The sequence below is a fragment of the Odontesthes bonariensis genome, chromosome 24, assembly GCF_027942865.1.
Source record: "Odontesthes bonariensis isolate fOdoBon6 chromosome 24, fOdoBon6.hap1, whole genome shotgun sequence".
Lineage (NCBI taxonomy): Eukaryota > Metazoa > Chordata > Actinopteri > Atheriniformes > Atherinopsidae > Odontesthes > Odontesthes bonariensis.
The window spans coordinates 605511-627293 of NC_134529.1; the positions used below are offsets into that span (position 1 = coordinate 605511).

Here is a 21783-nt window from a genome sequence, read left to right on the forward strand (position 1 = left end):
ACGCAGCGTCAGCAGGTAGCTGATGATGTCACACGCAGCGTCAGCAGGTAGCTGATGATGTCACACGCAGCGTCAGCAGGTAGCTGATGATGTCACACGCAGCGTCAGCAGGTAGCTGATGATGTCACACACAGCGTCAGCAGGTAGCTGATGATGTCACTTACACAGAGCGTCAGCAGGTAGCTGATGATGTCACACACAGCGTCAGCAGGTAGCTGATGATGTCACACGCAGCGTCAGCAGGTAGCTGATGATGTCACACACAGCGTCAGCAGGCAGCTGATGATATCACTTACACAGAGCGTCAGCAGGTAGCTCAGGTGAACCAGCTCTGTGATCCTCCTCCTTTCCTGTTAGCGCTCTGTCTGCAGTCTCTGTCTGCCCGGATAGTCTTAAAGCTGAGCAGAGAGCTGTTCAATTCAATTCAAAAATACTTTATTTATCCCAGAGGGAAATTAAATGTTGATGTAGCTCAATTAAATCAAGGAGTTATTATAGATGCTGATGGCTGTGGGCAGGAAAGATTTCCTGTAGCGGTCCGTTTTGCATCCAAACTGAAGAAGCCTTTGACCGAAGAGACTCTGTTTTCTGATAACAGTCTCATGGAGAGGATGTTCAGGTTTGTCCATAATTCTCTTGATTTTATGCAAAATCCTTCTTTGCATTATTGTCTCCAGAGGTTCCACAGTCGTCCCCAGAACAGAACCAGCCTTCTTTATCAGGTTGTTGAGTCTTTTTAGGTCCCTGGTTCTGATGCTGCTGCCCCAACAGATGACGCAAGAGGAAATGACGCTCTCAACAACAGACTTGTAGAAGATCTGCAACATCTTGTTGCAAACCTTGAAGGACCTTAGCTTCCTCAAGAAGTACAGTCTGCTCTGTCCTTTCTTGTAGATGGCTTCACTGTTGTGTCTCCAGTCCAGTCTGTTGTCCACATGAACACCAAGGTATTTATATTCCTCAACCACCTCCACTTCTTCTCCCATGATGGAAACAGGGTTTGATCTGACCCTGTTTCTCCTGAAATCTACAATCATCTCCTTTGTTTTGTTAACATTCAAGATGAGATGATTGTTCCCACACCATGCCACAAAGCGGTCCACCAGCTCTCTGTACTCAGCTTCTTGTCCATCTCTGATACACCCGACAACTGCAGAGTCATCTGAATATTTCTGTAGATGATAGGAGTCTGACTTGTACTGGAAGTCTGAAGTGTACAGAGTGAAAAGGAATGGTGAGAGTACAGTCCCCTGTGGTGCTCCTGTGCTGCTGATCACCTGGTTAGACACACAATTCTTCAGTCTGACAAACTGTGGTCTGTTTGTCAGGTAGTCATTAATCCAGGTGATTGTTGAGGCCTCCACCTGAGTCTTCTGGAGTTTCAGACGAAGCAGATCAGGCTGGATTGTGTTAAATGCACTGGAGAAATCAAAGAACATGATCCTCACAGTGCTGCCTGCTTTGTCCAGATGACAGTGGGTTTGTTGAAGCAGGTGTATGATAGCGTCTTCAACTCCAACTCCATGGCGATAAGCAAACTGCAGGGGGTCCTGATATGTGCTGGTTTGCTTACACAGGTGGGTCAACAGGAGTCTCTCCAGGACCTTCATGATGTGGGATGTCAGGGCAACAGGTCTGTAGTCATTGATGTCTGAAGGGTGAGTTTTCTTTGGTACCGGAACCAGACAGGATGTCTTCCACAACAGTGGTTAGAGCTGTTCCTGCAGCCAGGTCTCTGCCTGATATTCCTGCTGATCTCACATTTCCCCTGATGATCAGGGGAAGAAATGGGTTAAACTTCCTCCTCCTTTTCCTCCATATTGTTCCTGCTCTGCATCCAAGACGTCTCCTCTTCAGCTCCTTAATTCGGGTCTTATTCCAGGCATTACTTGGGAAGCTCAGTTCCCAGCAGAAGTCCTTCCAGAAGCATCCAAACCAGCTGTTTCAGAAATCTGTGTTTTCACAGAAAAAAGCTCAGAAGAAAATCTGAAGAAGAAAAAAGACTGCTGGCAGGGCCACTCTGGAATGAAATTACAGATTAACTCCTTGTTACGGTCCCTGACCTCCAGGGGGGGGGGGGGGGGGGGGGGGAGACACCCTTCTTACCTTTTCCTGTGTTTCAGGCCTGCCTCGCTGCCACAGGTGACCGGTGTTACAGCTCGCAGCTGCTCCATAAAGAGCTTCACTCAGATGTGCCAAGCCTGCCTTCCTTTTTCCTCTGGGCCTTGATCTGGTGCTCGTGCTCGTGCTTGTGCTCGTGCTCGTGCTTGGGTATTGCGTTTTGAAAAGCTGTACAGTTTTGGTATGTGCTTTAGGTCACTGATGAGTAATTTTGCGTTTTGTTTTCTCACAGTGGAAGCTGGTAGGGGTTCTCTGCCTTTTTTTGTTCTCACTCTTTTCTCCTGTTTTTGGTCAGGCAGAGAGTTTAGCCCTTGTAATTTTAAGTTTACTCTTAGCCAGAGATATTTTCATTTCATAATTAGAGGGGGTGTTTTGTTTGTTGACCCTGAAGAGTAAAAGCTCCACTGTGGTTTTGGATGATCTTTTTGTTATGTTACCTTTTCACAATTATAAATAAATTATACTTTTTTCTACGGACATCAACTGACTGAGGTATTACTTACTTACACCCCAGTGCCATGACCAATCATAATTAAGAGGGTTCTTTCAGGTTTTCTGGATCAGATCGAACCTGTTGAGGTTCTCTAGACTTTTTAATATAAACACAGTTACAGGAGTTTTTCCTACAGACTTTATGTCGTGGTTGCCTGAGCTCGGACCTTAACCCCCCGGCCTTTGACCTTTGTGATAAATACTGATCAGAGCGGTTGATGACAGGAAGCTGAGCTGCGTTCAGGTGTTTAATGAGACAGGTGAGCCTGATGTTCAGATAACGATCAGCTGACTGCTCACATGTACAAAATGAAATCAAGGTGAGAAACTATTTACAAACACACTCACACAACCTATCCACCTGAGGTGGGCGGGGCCAAAAACACCTGCAGGCTCTCTGCAACAGTTCCTGTGAAACAACACTGGACTCCGAGTCCCATGATCCTTTGCACCAAGTCCATGTGTAGCTGTCCCTGCTGAGCTGGAAGGGAAACCCCGTACAGCAGGTGGTGTCATCAACTGCCAATAATCAATGAGTGGCGTCCAATCAGATGAAGTACAAACGGCAGAAAAATGAAGCCTCTGAGCCGTCGGTCCACCTGACATCTGCAACCAATCAGAGACACAGATCAGCCACATTTATTTATTTATTATTATTTATTTATTTATTATTTAAACCCCGTCTCAGACGTACCTGTGCTTCTACAGTTTGAGCTCGTTGGCGATCTTGGAGGCGATGTTCTTGAAGGCGATGGATGTCCCTGAGATGCGTTTGAAGCGCACCCCGTTGAGGGAGAGGCGGGGCAGCTTGCACACCTCCATCTCCCATTGGATGAGGCTGTCGGCGTGCCCGTCTCCGTGCACGCAGAGCAGCAGGAAGCGCTCGCGCTGCTCGTAGTCGCAGTTGTTGGCGTCCAGCACCTTCCGGATCTCCCGCATCATGTCCAGCGGCTCCATGGAGGACGTGGTCTTCATGCTCCAGGTGAACCGGAGGGGGCGGGGCTTCACCTCCCTCAGGTGGGACGCAGCAGGGGACGCAGGCTCCTCCCTCTGCTCAGACGCCACGTTACGGCTGCGGGGACACAAAGGCGTCAGGGCGCAGTCACCTGACAGCGTCTGCTCAACTCTGATTGGACAGCAGCAACCTGGTCAGCTGACATCCTGCTCACACCTGTCCAGCTCACCTGGTGAGTGTCATTACCCTCAGGAGGGAGGGAGGAAAGGAGAAAAGGAGGGAGGGAGGAAGGGAGAAAAGGAGGGAGGAAGGAAGGGAGGAAAGGAGGGAGGGAGGAAACAAGGAAGGGAGGAAGGGAGAAAGGAAATAGGAAGGGATGGAGGAAACAAGGGAGGAGGGGGGGAAGAGAGGTAGGGAGGAAGGGAAGGAAGGGAGAGAGGAAGGGAGGAAGGAAACACCAGGAGCCCAACAAACCCCAAACGTTTGAACGTCCCTTTAATAAAATAAATTAAATCAAATTAGATTAAATTAAATAAATTAAAGTTAGAGACCCATTATCCATCTCAGCCACGGGGAGGAAAGGAAACTACAGCTCCCATGATGCTCTGCTCTGGCGTACCTGCGTGTGAGTTTGGAGGTGAGCTTGGAGAACAGGTTGGTGGAGCCTCTGGCCCGTGATTGGGCGAGCGGCGTGGCGTCGTGCGACAGGCTGGGCGAGGCCGGCGGGCCGTTGTAGGTGGCGGTGCGGCGCTCCCGGAGCTGGCCTCCGTGGAAGGTGCTGCGGCTCGCCGTTCCCCGAGGAAACCGCAGCCGGTCGGGGGGCGTGGCTCCGCCGCTGATGCTGTGTGTGGAGGCTCCGCCCACAGAGCGCTGAGGGGGCGTGGCAGAGCTGAGGGAGGGCGGGGAGGTTAATGTCTGCGTGTCAGAGAGCGGCGAGGACGGGCAGGTGGACCCTACCTGTTCTCCTTGCCGTTGTGGACGGCGGGGGTCCGGTCGGTGGCGCCCCGCTCGGTGCACACGTACGTGTTCCGCCTCGTCATGCTGGCCGCCGCCGCCGCCTGCAACAAACACATCTGTGATGGCGTGCTGAGGCCCCGCCCCTCGGCTGCACTCACCTGCAGGACGGGTACTCACAGGGGGCGTGGCCGCCGTCTTCCTGCGCTCCGGGATGTCGCTCACGTTGGGGTTGTGGGCGTTGCCGAGCAACGGGCTGGCGCCCTCCGTTGGACTGGACTTCCTGTTCGGACCTCCGCCCTCCTGCTTGGACCCGCCCTCCGCCGCCACCGCTGCCGTCCGCCTGGTGGGCGGGGCAGCTGCAGGGCACACTGTGGGGGAGGGGGGGCAGTTAGCGTTAGGGTTCTACAGGTGTGTTCTGCAGGTGTGTTCTACAGGTGTGTTCTGTAGGTGTGTTCTGCAGGTGTGTTCTACAGGTGTGTTCTGCAGGTGTGTTCTGCAGGTGTGTTCTACAGGTGTGTTCTGCAGGTGTGTTCTACAGGTGTGTTCTGCAGGTGTGTTCTACAGGTGTGTTCTACAGGTGTGTTCTGCAGGTGTGTTCTGCAGGTGTGTTCTGCAGGTGTGTTCTGCAGGTGTGTTCTACAGGTGTGTTCTACAGGTGTGTTCTGCAGGTGTGTTCTACAGGTGTGTTCTACAGGTGTGTTCTGTAGGTGTGTTCTGCAGGTGTGTTCTGCAGGTGTGTTCTGCAGGTGTGTTCTGCAGGTGTGTTCTACAGGTGTGTTCTACAGGTGTGTTCTGCAGGTGTGTTCTACAGGTGTGTTCTACAGGTGTGTTCTGCAGGTGTGTTCTGCAGGTGTGTTCTGCAGGTGTGTTCTGCAGGTGTGTTCTGCAGGTGTGTTCTACAGGTGTGTTCTACAGGTGTGTTCTACAGGTGTGTTCTGCAGGTGTGTTCTACAGGTGTGTTCTGCAGGTGTGTTCTACAGGTGTGTTCTGTAGGTGTGTTCTACAGGTGTGTTCTGCAGGTGTGTTCTACAGGTGTGTTCTACAGGTGTGTTCTGCAGGTGTGTTCTGCAGGTGTGTTCTGCAGGTGTGTTCTACAGGTGTGTTCTACAGGTGTGTTCTGCAGGTGTGTTCTACAGGTGTGTTCTGCAGGTGTGTTCTACAGGTGTGTTCTGTAGGTGTGTTCTGTAGATGTGTTCTACAGGTGTGTTCTGCAGGTGTTCTGGGACATACCTTGGTCACTGTACCTCCTCTGTTTGGAGGAGGAGGAGGAGCGAGGCGTGGGCAGGTGAGCGGGAGACTGGCTGCTGCCGGACGTGCGACCTTTGATCAGAGAGTCGCCCTCGACCTGAACAACATACACCTGTTAGCTCTGCGGCGTCTGAGTGCCTCACCGACGGTTACCATAGTAACCCCTCACCTCAGCCGCCTCACGGCCCAGCAGCAGGTAGGTGGCGGTGATGTCATCGTACTTCATCTTGCCAAGTGAATCGTTGATCTTGTCTCTGGAGTATCCCATCCCCACCATCAGGTCTGACCACAAACATCAAAACACCCGTCAGTACACCTGTCCATACACCTGTCCATATACCTGTCCATACACCTGTCCATACACCTGTCCATATACCTGTCCATACACCGGTCCATACACCGGTCCATACACCGGTCCATACACCTGTCCATATACCTGTCCATACACCTGTCCATACACCTGTCCATATACCTGTCCATACACCTGTCCATACACCTGTCCATACACCTGTCCATACACCTGTCCATACACCTGTCCATACACCTGTCCATATACCTGTCCATACACCCGTCAGTACACCGGTCCATACACCTGTCCATACACCTGTCCGTATACCTGTCCATACACCTGTCCATACACCTGTCCGTATACCTGTCCATACACCTGTCCATATACCTGTCCATACACCCGTCAGTACACCGGTCCATACACCCGTCAGTACACCTGTCCATACACCTGTCAGTACACCTGTCCATACACCTGTCCATACACCTGTCCATATACCTGTCCATACACCTGTCCGTATACCTGTCCATATACCTGTCCATACACCTGTCCATACACCTGTCTATACACCGGTCCATACACCGGTCCATACACCCGTCCATATATTTGTTATTACACACAGACAGATTGTGTGTGCGTACCTATCCTGCTCTGGTCGCTGATGTCCACCTCCGGCTCCAAAAATGGTTTCAGATCCTCACCATCATTGCTGCTATTGATCCAGCGATCCTTCATGATTTGCTGAAGACAAAGACACAGGTAACTGTCAGCTAACGTTCAGCTAACTGTCAGATAACTGTCAGCTAACATTTAGGTAACTGCCAGCTAACTGTCAGCTAACATTTAGGTAACTGCCAGCTAACTGCCAGCTAACTGTCAGATAACATATAAGTAACTGTCAGCTAACTGCCAGCTAACTGTCAGCTAACATTTAGGTAACTGCCAGCTAACTGTCAGATAACTGTCAGCTAACTGTCAGCTAACATTTAGGTAACTGCCAGCTAACTGTCAGCTAACATTTAGGTAACTGCCAGCTAACTGCCAGCTAACTGTCAGATAACAAATAAGTAACTGTCAGCTAACTGCCAGCTAACTGTCAGCTAACTGCCAGCTAACTGTCAGCTAACATTTAGGTAACTGCCAGCTAACTGCCAGCTAACTGTCAGCTAACATTTAGGTAACTGTCAGCTAACATTTAGGTAACTGTCAGCTAACATTTAGGTAACTGTCAGCTAACTGTCAGATAAATTCCAGGTTACGTTCAGCTAACTGCCAGCAAACTGTCAGCTAACTGTCAGCTAACTGCCAGCTAACTGCCAGCTAACTGCCAGCTAACTGCCAGCTAACTGTCAGCTAACAGCTTGTTGTTGAGCTTTCATGTTTCAGGTTCGTGGCCACTCTGGTGTCGCTGTCGTGAACACACACTATAGTTCTGTATATTCAGCGTGAATGCTGGAACAGAACACACTGCTGTCTGAGGCGTTCTGACCTCCAGTGTTCCTCTTTTGCCCGGGTTCAGCACCAGGAAGCGTTTCAGCAGGTTCTCGCAGTCAGTAGACATGTAGAAGGGGATCCGGTACTTCCCTCGCAGCACTCGCTCTCTGAGGTCCTGAGGACACAAACGCAGATGTGGGTCACCGGACCGTCCTTGAGTCATCTGAGCTAAGCTAATTCAGTCCTGGATGCAGGGGAATGTGATCAGAACTGTGAGGGACTCACCTTAAGGTTCTGTCCATCAAAAGGCAGCGACCCACTGACCAGCGTGTAGAGAATCACTCCCAGACTCCACACATCCACCTCTGGACCGTCGTACTTCTTCCCCTGAACGCACACACATGACAGAGTGGAAACAGAAACAGCTCAGGTGTTTGCAGGTGTAACAGCTTGCTGTACCTGAGACGTGAAGCTTGTGTTTTTACCTGGAAGAGTTCAGGTGCAGCGTACGGGGGAGAGCCACAGAAAGTGTCCAGTTTCCCACCGACGTTGAACTCGTTACTGAAGCCAAAATCTGCAATTTTAATGTTCATGTCGGCGTCCAGGAGCAGGTTCTCTGCCTGCAGGAGGAAGAACACACCTGTTCAATTCTGAGGTGACCCTGTCAGCCAATCAGAGGTGGGGTCACCTGGACAGGTTAATGATTCTGGAAGGATCTGACCAATGCAGAACCAGGAAGCCAGCTCTGAGAAGAGACTGCACACAGGACCCTAACTGGGAGCTTCAGGCAGCTCTTAGACCTCTGAGGAGGTGCACACCTGTACAGGTAAATCAGGACCTGGTCTGGGTCCAGCAGAACTCAGTCTGGTTTTCCTAACTAACTGAGGCTGTGTTTGAAACCGCCTACTACATACTACATACTGCATACTATATACTGCATACTGCATACTACATACTGCATACTGCATACTACATACTGCATACTCCATACTGCATACTGCATACTGCATACTCCATACTGCATACTCCATACTGGATACTGCATACTACATACTGCATACTACATACTGCATACTGCATACTCCATACTGGATACTGCATACTGCATACTGCATACTACATACTGCATACTACATACTGCATACTACATACTACATACTACTCGATCAGACAGTATGCAGAGCGTTTACCCACAATGCATTTCGCTCCTGCCCGAGCTGAAATCAGCCGGCCTGAAGCTGATTTCTCTTAAGCTCTAAACTCTGTAAACTTTAGCAACATTTGAAACATTTTCAGGTGAGAAAGTAGTCGTTTAGATCCCCAACGTGTTGAAAACCTGACAAAATACCGGCTGTTTACAATTTTGTTCCCACGAATTCGGTGCTACTAAAGCTAGCCGCAGTGAGCTAACGCACTTCCTGTTATTTTCACAAAATAAAATACCATCGATCCATCCATCCATCATCTTCCGCTGGTCCGGGGATCGGGTCGCGGGGGCAGCAGCTTGAGCAAAGAGACCCAGGCGTCCCTGTCCCCGGCCACTTCCTCCAGCTCTTCTGGGGGGACCCCGAGGCGTTCCCAGGCCAGCCGAGAAACATATTCTCTCCAACGTGTCCTGGGTCTTCCCCGGGGCCTCCTCCCAGTGGGACGGGCCCGGAACACCTCACCGGGGAGGCGTCCAGGAGGCATCCTAACCAGATGCCCCAGGAGGCATCCTAACCAGATGCCCCAGGAGGCATCCTAACCAGATGCCCCAGGAGGCATCCTAACCAGATGCCCCAGGAGGCATCCTAACCAGATGCCCCAGGAGGCGTCCTAACCAGATGCCCCAGGACGCATCCTAACCAGATGCCCCAGGAGGCATCCTAACCAGATGCCCGAGCCACCTCATCTGACTCCTCTCGATGCGGAGGAGCAGCGGTTCTACTCCGAGCCCATCCCGGATGACCGAGCTTCTCACCCTATCTCTAAGGGAGAGCCCAGACACCCTGCGGAGGAAACTCATTTCGGCCGCTTGTTTTCGCGATCTCGTTCTTTTACGGTCCCTACCCACAGCTCGTGACCATAGGTGAGGGTAGGATCTCGTTCTTTCGGTCCCTACCCACAGCTCGTGACCATAGGTGAGGGTAGGATCTCGTTCTCTCGGTCACTACCCACAGCTCGTGACCATAGGTGAGGGTAGGATCTCGTTCTTTCGGTCCCTACCCACAGCTCGTGACCATAGGTGAGGGTAGGATCTCGTTCTCTCGGTCACTACCCACAGCTCGTGACCATAGGTGAGGGTAGGATCTCGTTCTCTCGGTCCCTACCCACAGCTCGTGACCACAGGTGAGGGTAGGATCTCGTTCTCTCGGTCACTACCCACAGCTCGTGACCATAGGTGAGGGTAGGATCTCGTTCTCTCGGTCACTGCCCACAGCTCGTGACCATAGGTGAGGGTAGGAACATAGATTGACCGGTAAATCGAGAGCTTGGCCTTCTGGCTCAGCTCCTTCTTCACCCCGACGGGCCGGTGCAGAGCCGCATCACTGCAGACGCCGCACCGATCCGCCTGTCAACCTCCTGCTCCATTCGTCCCTCACTCGTGAACAAGACCCCGAGATACCTGAACTCCTCCACTTGGGGAAGGATCTCATTCCCGACCCGAAGAGAGCATTCCACCCTTAATAAAAAATAAAAAAATTCCCAAAATAAAATACCCGTTGCCTTTTATCATAGGGAAAGCCATTACCATACAATCGGTGCTTTTGTTTTGAAAACAGGAAGTGAACCTACCCTCGTTGTAGCTAGCTTGAAACTGCCGTTTTGACAGGAAATGACGATCGGCGACGTCACGTTACGTTGCATCTTGGGTAGTTTGAGTATGAGTAGTAACCTCATGATGCATACCCAACATTTAGAGAATCTAGTATGCATCCGGGAACTTCTGCTTACTCAAACTCGCATACTAACTCAGAAAGTTAGTAGGAGTAGTAGGAGAAGTATGCGGTTTGGAACACAGCCAGAGTGTTTACTGTTTCGTGGTGCGAGTTACCTTCAAGTCTCGGTGGACGATGCGTTTCTGATGGCAGTACTGGACCGCAGAGACGATCTGTCTAAATTTGGCCCTGGCCTCCTTCTCCTTCATCCTCCCATGAGCTACGAGGTAGTCGAACACTTCACCTGCACACAGAGAGGACGCTCACCCGTTCAAGCTGTCCAGGTCTGTCACAGGTGTATGTTCTAACAGGTGTGTGTTCCAACAGGTGTGTGTTCTAACAGGTGTGTGTTCCAACAGGTGTGTGTTTTAACAGGTGTGTGTTCCAACAGGTGTGTGTTCCAACAAGTGTGTGTTTTAACAGGTGTGTGTTCTAACAGGTGTGTGTTCCAACAGGTGTGTGTTTTAACAGGTGTGTGTTCCAACAGGTGTGTGTTCCAACAGGTGTGTGTTTTAACAGGTGTGTGTTCTAACAGGTGTGTGTTCTAACAGGTGTGTGTTCTAACAGGTGTGTGTTTCAAAAGGTGTGTGTTCCAACAGGTGTGTGTTTTAACAGGTGTGTGTTCCAACAGGTGTGTGTTTTAACAGGTGTGTGTTCCAACAGGTGTGTGTTCCAACAGGTGTGTGTTCCAACAGGTGTGTGTTTTAACAGGTGTGTGTTCTAACAGGTGTGTGTTCTAACAGGTGTGTGTTCCAACAGGTGTGTGTTTTAACAGGTGTGTGTTCTAACAGGTGTGTGTTTCAAAAGGTGTGTGTTCCAACAGGTGTGTGTTTTAACAGGTGTGTGTTCCAACAGGTGTGTGTTCCAACAGGTGTGTGTTCCAACAAGTGTGTGTTCCAACAGGTGTGTGTTCCAACAAGTGTGTGTTTTAACAGGTGTGTGTTCCAACAGGTGTGTGTTCTAACAGGTGTGTGTTCCAACAGGTGTGTGTTTTAACAGGTGTGTGTTCCAACAAGTGTGTGTTTTAACAGGTGTGTGTTCTAACAGGTGTGTGTTCTAACAGGTGTGTGTTCTAACAGGTGTGTGTTCCAACAGGTGTGTGTTTTAACAGGTGTGTGTTCTAACAGGTGTGTGTTTCAAAAGGTGTGTGTTCCAACAGGTGTGTGTTTTAACAGGTGTGTGTTCCAACAGGTGTGTGTTCCAACAGGTGTGTGTTCCAACAGGTGTGTGTTTTAACAGGTGTGTGTTCCAACAGGTGTGTGTTCCAACAGGTGTGTGTTCCAACAGGTGTGTGTTCCAACAGGTGTGTGTTCCAACAAGTGTGTGTTTTAACAGGTGTGTGTTCTAACAGGTGTGTGTTCCAACAGGTGTGTGTTTTAACAGGTGTGTGTTCTAACAGGTGTGTGTTTTAACAGGTGTGTGTTCTAACAGGTGTGCGTTTTAACAGGTGTGCGTTTTAACAGGTGTGTGTTTTAACAGGTGTGTGTTTTAACAGGTGTGTGTTCCAACAGGTGTGTGTTCTAACAGGTGTGTGTTTTAACAGGTGTGTGTTTTAACAGGTGTGTGTTCCAACAGGTGTGTGTTCTAACAGGTGTGTGTTTTAACAGGTGTGTGTTCTAACAGGTGTGTGTTCTAACAGGTGTGTGTTCTAACAGGTGTGTGTTCCAACACGTGTGTGTTTTAACAGGTGTGTGTTCTAACAGGTGTGTGTTCTAACAGGTGTGTGTTCCAACAGGTGTGTGTTTTAACAGGTGTGTGTTCCAACAGGTGTGTGTTCCAACAGGTGTGTGTTTTAACAGGTGTGTGTTCTAACAGGTGTGTGTGCCAACAGGTGTGTGTTTTAACAGGTGTGTGTTTTAACAGGTGTGTGTTTCAACAGGTGTGTGTTTAAACAGGTGTGTGTTTTAACAGGTGTGTGTTCCAACAGGTGTGTGTTCTAACAGGTGTGTGTTCTAACAGGTGTGTGTTTTAACAGGTGTGTGTTTTAACAGGTGTGTGTTCCAACAGGTGTGTGTTCTAACAGGTGTGTGTTCTAACAGGTGTGTGTTTTAACAGGTGTGTGTTTTAACAGGTGTGTGTTCCAACAGGTGTGTGTTCTAACAGGTGTGTGTTTTAACAGGTGTGTGTTCTAACAGGTGACTGACCTCCACTGGCGTACTCCATCACTAGGTACAGAGTCTTCTCTGTCTCTATCACCTCAAACAGCTTCACTGTGAGACAGGTGAGACGGGTACAGGTGAGACAGGTGAGACGGGTACAGGTGAGACGGGTACAGGTGAGACAGGTAAAGGTGAGACAGGTGAGACGGGTGAGACAGGTGAGACGGGTGAGACAGGTACAGGTGAGACAGGTGAGACAGGTACAGGTGAGACGGGTACAGACGGGTTCAGGTGAGACGGGTACAGACGGGTACAGGTGAGACGGGTACAGACGGGTACAGGTGAGACGGGTACAGACGGGTACAGGTGAGACGGGTACAGACGGGTACAGGTGAGACAGGTACAGGTGAGACGGGTACAGATGGGTACAGGTGAGATGGGTACAGACAGGTTCAGGTGAGTCGGGTACAGGTGAGACGGGTACAGACGGGTACAGGTGAGTCGGGTACAGACGGGTACAGGTGAGACGGGTACAGACGGGTTCAGGTGAGACGGGTACAGACGGGTACAGGTGAGACGGGTACAGACGGGTACAGGTGAGACGGGTACAGACGGGTACAGGTGAGACGGGTACAGGTGAGACGGGTATCGGTGAGACGGGTGCAGGTGAGACGGGTACAGACGGGTTCAGGTGAGACAGGTGAGACGGGTACAGGTGAGACAGGTGAGACGGGTTCAGGTGAGACAGGTGAGACGGGTTCAGGTAAGACGGGTACAGACGGGTTCAGGTGAGACGGGTACAGGTGGGTTTGGCACAGGTGAGACGGGTACAGGTGAGACAGGTGAGACGGGTACAGGTGAGACAGGTGAGACGGGTACAGGTGAGACAGGTGAGACGGGTACAGGTGAGACAGGTGAGACGGGTTCAGGTGAGACAGGTGAGACGGGTTCAGGTGAGACAGGTGAGACGGGTTCAGGTGAGACGGGTACAGACGGGTTCAGGTGAGACGGGTACAGGTGGGTTTGGCACAGGTGAGACGGGTCAGTACTCACCGATGTTGGGGTGGTTCAGAACCTTCATGATTCGGACCTCTCTGAAGAGCTGAGACACAGAAACACAGTTAGTCTGACGCTGCGCTCGGTTCTGGTTCAGACCGGGACGGGTCGCCTCACCTTCTGCAGGCTGGTCGGGTTCAGCTGGGTCTTATCGATGATCTTGACGGCCACCTGCCGGAGACACACAGACCCGTTCTCAGTACCTGAGGGCCAGATATTTCCCAGCAGCCCCTGCGGCGGCGCCTCACCTCTCGTCCCGTCCGGACATGGCGAGCCAGCTTCACTTTGGCGAAATTTCCCTTCCCGATGGTTTTCAGCAGCCGATAGTTCCCCACGTGGGGCGCCTCCTCTGCGGCGCCGTTCTTACAGCGAGCGGAGCGGACGGGGCGCGATGACACCTCGCCGCGCCCATCTTCCCCTGGTGCATGCTGGGAAACAGACACATGGTTCCACTGATCATCTGTGACATCCTCAGAGTTTAAAGTGTATTTACAGCGAACATTGGACCAGAACCACCCAGCAGCACTAACAACGTTCCTCTGAGTGATGTCATCAGGGGGTGATGACATCACTGACAGCACGCCACCCAGTCAGAGGACCCGGGGAACCGGGCCCAGCACCAGACTGAAGGAACAGGCATGAACAAATACTAACAGAGCCAACAGAACTTCCTTAGGAGAGTCCACAAGAAACAACAACAAAAGTTCTCCTCAGAACCAGAAACCATCTGGACTCAGAACCTGATAGAATAGAAAAATACTTTATTCATCCCCCAAAGGGGGAAATTCAAATTAGTCAAGTCGCTAAAAAATTTAAAAAAAAATATTTACAATGATTGTATTAACAACAACAATAATACCAATAATTATTGCTAATCAATATCACCTGATCACCTTATTCATTAACAATTAATATTGTTAATGAATTAATTCAACAATTATATAACAATAATAAACAAAAACAATAATATATGATGGAGAACTGCTGGCACTTTAACCCGGAACCTGTCCGTATAAAAAGCCCCCCATCCAGAACCAGGACAGAACCCAAAACACAGGCCCGCCTGGACTCCTGGAACACCCTGGAAAAGTTCCTGGAACACCCTGGAAATGTTCCTGGAACACCCTGGAAAAGTTCCTGGAACACCCTGGAAATGTTCCTGGAACACCCTGGAAAAGTTCCTGGAACACCCTGGAAATGTTCCTGGAACACCCTGGAAAAGTTCCTGGAACACCCTGGAAATGTTCCTGGAACACCCTGGAAAAGTTCCTGGAACACCCTGGAAATGTTCCTGGAATACTCCAGCTGCTCCCGCGGTTGCCCTGATGTTTTGTTTGTGTGAATATGCGCATGTGTGTTTATCTGAGGAGGTGTTGCATCACTTGGATGTGTGCATGTCTGTTTTTTGTTGTTTCTCTTTTGTTTTTGGGGTCGCACGGCTGGTATTTGAATTGTTTTGCCACATCTGACTGATGTTGTAACTTGAAAAGAAAGAAAAATAAAGTTTAAAAAACAAAGACAATCAGTGCTACTGATAAATATTTGATGAAAATAATGTTGGTCGCCAGTAAGAAAGCTTTTACGCGTAGATGGCCGTGGAAAGAGTCCCCAGCAGTGGGCTGCAAATGTGAAGCAAATATTTGACATGGAAAGCTGACTTTTTCCTTGAACAGATTGACTGCGTTATGGAGGAAATGGACGGCTCATCCTGAATGAGTGCCGCTCTGCTCTCATCTCATTTTATTCCTGGCTGGGTGCGGCGCCCCTGCTGCCCTCTCTGATGTGCTCTCTCAGGTCTGCTGGGTGGGAGAATGCTTTCGTCCTGTTTTGGTATGAAGAGTAGACTAATGAAGAATAAATAGAACTAAAGTATCTCTAAACCCTGTACCTACCTCTTATATACATATTGTTGCATCTTTCCCTGAGTAATTTATATATATGCGTACATTTTTCCGTCTGTGCACCTTCTTCTTTGTTCTGTTTTTCTTGTTTCTACTCTTATTTTGTAAATTGAAAAACTTAATAAAAAGAAAGTTTAAAAATAAGAAAAGAATTCACCTGCTGGTAATCCTCCCCTGGGTTTGGTTCGGTGGAAAACTTTATGATTAGTTTAGTGTTTGGGTAAAAAGGAGAAACACGGACCTGTTCGGTGTCCCGCTCGTTGACGGTGGGCAGGGGGGTCCTGGTGGACATGTTACCCGGGTCAATGTGCCGGGGGTCCGGACATGAAGCCGCCTGTCCGCCCGGAACACCTGTGGAACTTCGCTTTGCTTTTACCTGAGCGGGTCCCCACCCGGCATCCCCGGCCCCGGTCCTAGCTGCGCGGCCGGCGGGTTATCTCGCCCGGCTCTGCTCGGCACAGCTCGGCTCTGCTCGGCTCTGCTCGGCACAGCTTCTCTTCCGGCAGTTTGGAACTGACATCGACCCGAACGGAACCGGAGCAACAGTTCCTCTTTGCGGGCTAAGTTAGCCGGTGAATCCGTTAGCAGCCCAGGAGCACCCGGCTGTACGTGTTGGTGGAGTAAGAACCGGTCCGGATCCGCCCTGCCGGTCTGTGGCTGGTGTCGGCCCAGTAAAACGGTTCCGGTTCGGTCGGTTCGTTAGCGGTCCGGTACCGTTCAGCTGCTCCACAAACTCACTGCCAGAGCTCCGTTAGCAGCTTTGCTAGCCTGAGCCAAGATGGCGGACTAACCCAGCCCAGCGCGCTGACGACATGTGACGTCAGGGATAGCGTGTGATGTGATTGGTTAGTCAGACCGAGTATGTTTTTTTGTTGTTGCTAGGGTGACTGGGACGAGCGAATTAACTCAACTCAAACTTTATTACTATTAATAAAATAAAAAAATATAAATAAACTATTTACTATTTATAAAAAATGAATTATATATTTCATTATATATATTATTTATAATTATATTTTTTATAAAATATATATTATAAAAAAATCATTATTTTATCAATAAAATATTTAAATAAAATAATATAAATAAACTATTATTTATATTTTTTTATTTACATTTAAAAAACAACCGAGGTTGACCAAAGTGGCGATAGGATAAAAGCTGCATTAAAGGTAAAAGTGACTCAGATAATGCTACCGTTCCAAGCAGTTAAAATCAATAAATACTAAAACACAGTGCAATAAAATAAGTTCAAATAAAATACATTAAAATAAATAAAATAAAGATAAATCTAAACGGATTTGACGGAAATTAAAATCCATCTATCCATTTTCTATACCCCTTCATCCAATTTAGCGGGGGACCGAAGGAAGAATTACAACACAGATGATTGTCATTACTGTTGTTATTAGTGGTATTATAGTAACCCTATTTTTTATTTAATCGGGAGAATTAGTCCGTTTAGATTTAAAATGAGCAGGATTAATAATTAGTTCAACACTAAATGATGACGTGCACAAATCACATGAAACAAACAGCAAATCAATAAAAACTACTGACAGTCCAACCCAAAAATCAGGCATCAGAACATTAATGAGCAGTTATATTTATATTGTTAATTATACCATCGTGTTGATCTACAATCAAAATGTTTTAACCACTATAACACTGATGTAAACAAGTATTACATCACAAATATAATCCTGAAAAAAGTTCACCGGTCCGCCACCTCCACTGATCAGTGGGTCGCTTCTGCAGCCAGCCAGCAGAGGGCAGCAGAGTCCCACACTAACGGAAATAAAGACTTATTTATCTGCATTATTTTCACTTGATACAGCTGATGAGGTGAAACTCATTCAAATGTCAAACATACCAAAAATTCTATTTATTTTTTTGTGCAAAAGTGAAATTAATAATCTCAGCATTATTTGTTATCTACTTAAAGGTTAAAACACACACAAAACTTTTTTTTTTTATATTACAGCTACATAAATTCAGGCATTAAGGGGTTAATTAAAGTTTGTTTTAATGTTCCTTATTTACTCAGTTTTTCTTTAAAAACTTACATCCTTTACATCATATTAATCTATTTATTCCATTAGAACTATTTTTATTTTCTTTATAATTCACAGATATTTACTTCTCTGTTATTTCCTCCTTTGAGTTTTCTTCCCGTAACACACTTATTTCCTTCTTTTATTCATTTCCGCACCTTTATGCAAATGAGGGGGGGGGGGGCTTCTTATTTGTTATTGTTATTGTTATTTGTCTTTAAATAACAGAAGATTAAATAAATCTATGAATTAAATCCGTTTTTAAAATGTTTGGTGAAATCAGAACCAAATGAAGAAATATATCATAATGAATATGATTTAAAGGAAAATAATAAGTTTTTAAATGAAAACTTTAACCTTGTAGCACCCATAGTTGCAGATATGCAACAAGCTTTTTATTTATTTACATTATTTATTTACATTATATTTTTATTGACATTACATTATTTGATTTTTTAAATTTACATACATAATTTACATTCATGTGTAATATTTTTTTACATTACATTTTATGTGCCGACAGTTGTCACAGCATCGTTTTCTTGGCTCAGTGAGTTACACTCTGCTCTGCGGTGCTCTGTTCCAGTTGGTTCTGCTCTCGTTTGGTGTGCTCTGCTCTGTCCACCTTTCACAGCGCTAATGGGAGCTCAGCTCTCCAAACTGTATTATTATCATTATTTTTTTGCATTTATTTATTAGCTTCATGTGCACATTTTTTATTTACATTACATTTTTATTTACATGACATTTTTGCATTTTATATGTGCTTCACTTGTTCACAACAAAGATCTGTGAAATCTGTTTGATTTGTTGTTGAATGGAAAGTTTATGATGGTTGCGTTCCGCACTTTGTATTAAGAATGTTCAATAAAGATCTATTATATACATTTTATTGTGGCAGCAGCAGTTACTGGTGAACTTTCACTTATACCTTTTTTGCCAAACGATCTGCAGAGAATGACTTGGTTTTGTGAACTAAATGAATCAGGAAAGCCCAGAGCTGCAAATATGCAACATTGCCTAAAATGATCAAAAATAGCCCAATTCCAAAAATTCCAAAAACATTGGTTTATTCCCACCAAAAAGATGCAAGAAGAGTCTAAATTATTTTTTTCAATGAGTATTCATATGCTTGGGTGCTACAAGGTTAAAACAAACTTTAATTAAAGCAGAAAATGTGTTTATTCCACTTTCTGAGTGATTATTATTCTCTGATTTCAGTTTCTTTTATCATCACAGAAACTTAGATATGCAGTAAATTATTTTTATATATATAAACACACCTCATAACGTCACGTGCTCTGCTGTGACGTGTGATGTGTTTTTTAGACAATAATTTGGCTGTGAGCGGCCGCGCGCAGCGCGCTCACTTCTCTGCGGCGCCTCATCGATCCGGAGTCCCGGAGCTGATCACGGATTAACGGAGCTGACGTCACTGGCGGGTTTTTCTCGGCACCAACTTGAACCGGTGCGCATGACTGCGAGGTGCGCGTGCAGGTACCGTCCTGAGGTTTAAGTGCTGACCCAGCAAATATCATCTGACTGTCTGTCCAGGAAAGAAGGTGCGCGTGCCCTCTGGTGCGCGTGCCTTCTGCTCATTACATAAAAAACTGTGATTATTAGACTTTTAACTGACAGTTTTGTGGAAAATGATCAAACTTTAATACTTTCATTTTCTCTTTCAGTGAGAACAGAGACAGAAATGTTGTTTTTCCTGTTTTTAAACCGGTTTCACCACAAAATGTGTCTGAGACATGTTTAACCACATTAATCAGCTGACTCGTAGTTATTTAGTGCAGCATAACTCAGAGTAAAGGAGGCGTCCGCCCCCTAAAACACATAAATGTTGATATAAAGCTGTTTTTAGTTTATATGTGCTGGGGGTCCTGTGACACCAGCATCAGCTTTTATAACAATAATCAGACATTTTATTCATAAGACAAATAAGAAACAGACAACAACCATGCACAATAGATAAAAAACTGGATTATGATCAGGATTGGATGGTTTAGATTCAGGGAATTTGAGGAAAACCAGGATTTTAGTTCACTAGACGGTGGGTGGGAGGAGTTGGGTTTACTGGGGAGATAAAGCCGGGTGTCATCAGCATAGCAGTAAAACCATTTTTAAGGATGTAGGATTTAGATGTAGAATAGTTTAAAGGGGAAGGGGCCCGGCAGTGAGCCTTTTTTAATTATTCTATGGGAAATATTGCCAGGAGTTAGATAAAGAAAAGAAGGGGCCCCAGGACTGATCCCTGGGGCACACCAGTGGTAACGGCTGAGAGGTGAGAGGTGAGATTCAAACCAGTCTAAAGGGAGTGAAACCAGTGGAGATGGTTCAGGTTAGAGCTCAGAAACATGAGATTCTTTCAGGTCCATCCAGAAGATAATCACACAGGTTGTATTTTAGGGATTTCTGTAGTTTCATGTTGAACTGAAGACACTAAAGAAGCCTCCGCGTGTCCCCAGCCACCACAAACGGCTGTAAAATGTTGAAGGTTGATGCTCCGTAACTGACGGGTAAAGGTGGGTATCATCTGTGTAGAATAGTTTAAAGGCGAAGGGGCCCGGCAGTGAGCCTTTTTTAATTATTCTATGGGAAATATTGCCAGGAGTTAGATAAAGAAAAGAAGGGGCCCCAGGACTGATCCCTGGGGCACACCAGTGGTAACGGGGAGGGCTGAGAGATGAGATTCAAACCAGTCTAAAGGGAGTGAAACCAGTGGAGATCATCTGTGTTACAGGAAGCAACAGAATAGACGTAGAATAGTTTAAAGGGGAAGGGGCCCGGCAGTGAGCCTTGGGGAACCCCTTCAGAGCGATAACGGGTCAGAAATCTGACTTTCTCTCTCTGGTCTTTGTTACAGTGACAGAAGATGAATTTCTCCTCGGAGTACGATGACTTGTGGTACGACAACAACAGCTCTGAGGAGTATCCTACGGATCCGATATGGCCATGTCAGTTCGACGTCACCGTCGGTGTGAACCGAGTCCTCGGGCTCTACGTTCACTCCATCATCTGCGTCCTCGGCCTGGTGGGGAACAGCCTGGTGATCGTCACCTACGCGCTCTACAAGAAGTCCAAGTCCATGACGGACATCTACCTGCTGAACGTGGCCGTGGCCGACCTGCTGTTCGTGCTGGCGCTGCCGCTCCTCGTCTACAACGAGCAGTCGTCGTGGTCGATGGGGCCGGTGGCGTGCAAGCTGCTGCGCGGCTCCTACAGCGTCAACCTGTACAGCGGCATGCTGCTGCTGGCCTGCATCAGCACCGACCGCTACATCGCCATCGTCCAGGCGCGCCGCAGCTTCCGGCTGCGCTCGCTGTCCTACAGCCGCGTCATCTGCGTCATCGTCTGGATCTTCGCCGTCCTGGTGTCCGTCCCCACCTTCTACTTCTATCATTGGTACGAGCCGTCGCACTTACATGACGCCTTCTTGCTTGAGGAATACAAAGAGGACCAAACTCATCAACCCGTGTACGTCTGCGAGTTCCGGGCTGACAGCAGAATCACCGCCATGGCGGCCAAGGTGGCGATCCCCAGCGTCCAGCTGGCGGTCGGCTTCTTCCTGCCGCTGCTCATCATGATCTTCTGCTACGCCGCCGTCATCGTCACCCTGATGAAAGCCAAGAACTTCCAGCGCCACAAAGCGGTGCGGGTGGTGCTGGCGGTGGTGGCGGTGTTCGTGCTGTGCCACCTGCCCTACAACGTGGCGCTGCTGTGCGACACCGTCAGCATGTTCCAGCACCAGTCCTGCGCGCTGCTGGACCTCTGGCAGGTGTCCCTGACGGTGCTGCAGACCCTGGCCTACCTGCACAGCTGCCTGAACCCGCTGCTGTACGCCTTCATCGGGGTCAAGTTCAGGAACCACTTCAGGAGGATCTTCCGGGACCTGTGGTGCGTCAGCAAGAAGTACATGACCCCCCGCCGCTTCTCCAGGGTCACCGAGACCTACGTGACCTCGGTCCGCCGCTCGGTGGACGGGTCCAGCGACGGCTCGTCCTTCACCATGTAGGACTCCTTATCGGGGCCGATCCCGGGCCGATCCCGGGGCCGATCCCGGGGCCGATCCCGGGGCCGATCCCGGGCCGATCCCGGGCCCATCCCAGGGCCCATCCCGGGGCCCATCCCGGGGCCCATCCCGGGGCCCATCCCGGGGCCCATCCCGGGGCCCATCCCGGGGCCCATCCCGGGGCCCATCCCGGGGCCCATCCCGGGCCTCCTCTGGATTGGTCCAGCATGGTCACATGACCTCAGGA

At 48.5% G+C, this 21783-nt stretch overlaps 2 protein-coding genes across 3 annotated transcripts; one reads left to right on the top strand and one right to left on the bottom strand.

The window, feature by feature from the left end:
* Positions 1-2853: 2853 nt before the first annotated feature.
* On the bottom strand, positions 2854-16244 carry LOC142374934 (MAP/microtubule affinity-regulating kinase 3-like). The gene is made up of 17 exons (XM_075458807.1): positions 15709-16244; positions 13815-13994; positions 13684-13737; positions 13564-13612; positions 12556-12621; positions 10528-10655; positions 7979-8113; positions 7779-7880; positions 7549-7668; positions 6701-6800; positions 5943-6055; positions 5756-5870; positions 4703-4893; positions 4526-4626; positions 4188-4457; positions 3308-3685; positions 2854-3219 (listed from the first exon to the last, which is right to left on the bottom strand). Exons 1-16 carry the CDS (start codon positions 15757-15759, stop codon positions 3316-3318), a joined length of 2145 nt encoding a protein of 714 aa, XP_075314922.1. The 5' UTR covers positions 15760-16244; the 3' UTR covers positions 2854-3219; positions 3308-3315.
* Positions 16245-18880: 2636 nt separating this feature from the next.
* LOC142374915 (C-C chemokine receptor type 6-like) lies at positions 18881-21570 on the top strand. 2 transcript variants are annotated; one of them, XM_075458787.1, is made up of 2 exons: positions 18881-19018; positions 20391-21570. In XM_075458787.1, the coding sequence occupies exon 2, from the start codon at positions 20400-20402 to the stop codon at positions 21537-21539; it is 1140 nt and encodes a 379-aa protein (XP_075314902.1). In that variant the 5' UTR covers positions 18881-19018; positions 20391-20399; the 3' UTR covers positions 21540-21570. The 2 variants fall into 2 exon arrangements, with proteins under 2 accessions (XP_075314902.1, XP_075314903.1); XM_075458788.1 differs by having other exon boundaries at positions 18881-19006.
* The last annotated feature ends 213 nt before the right edge of the window (positions 21571-21783 follow it).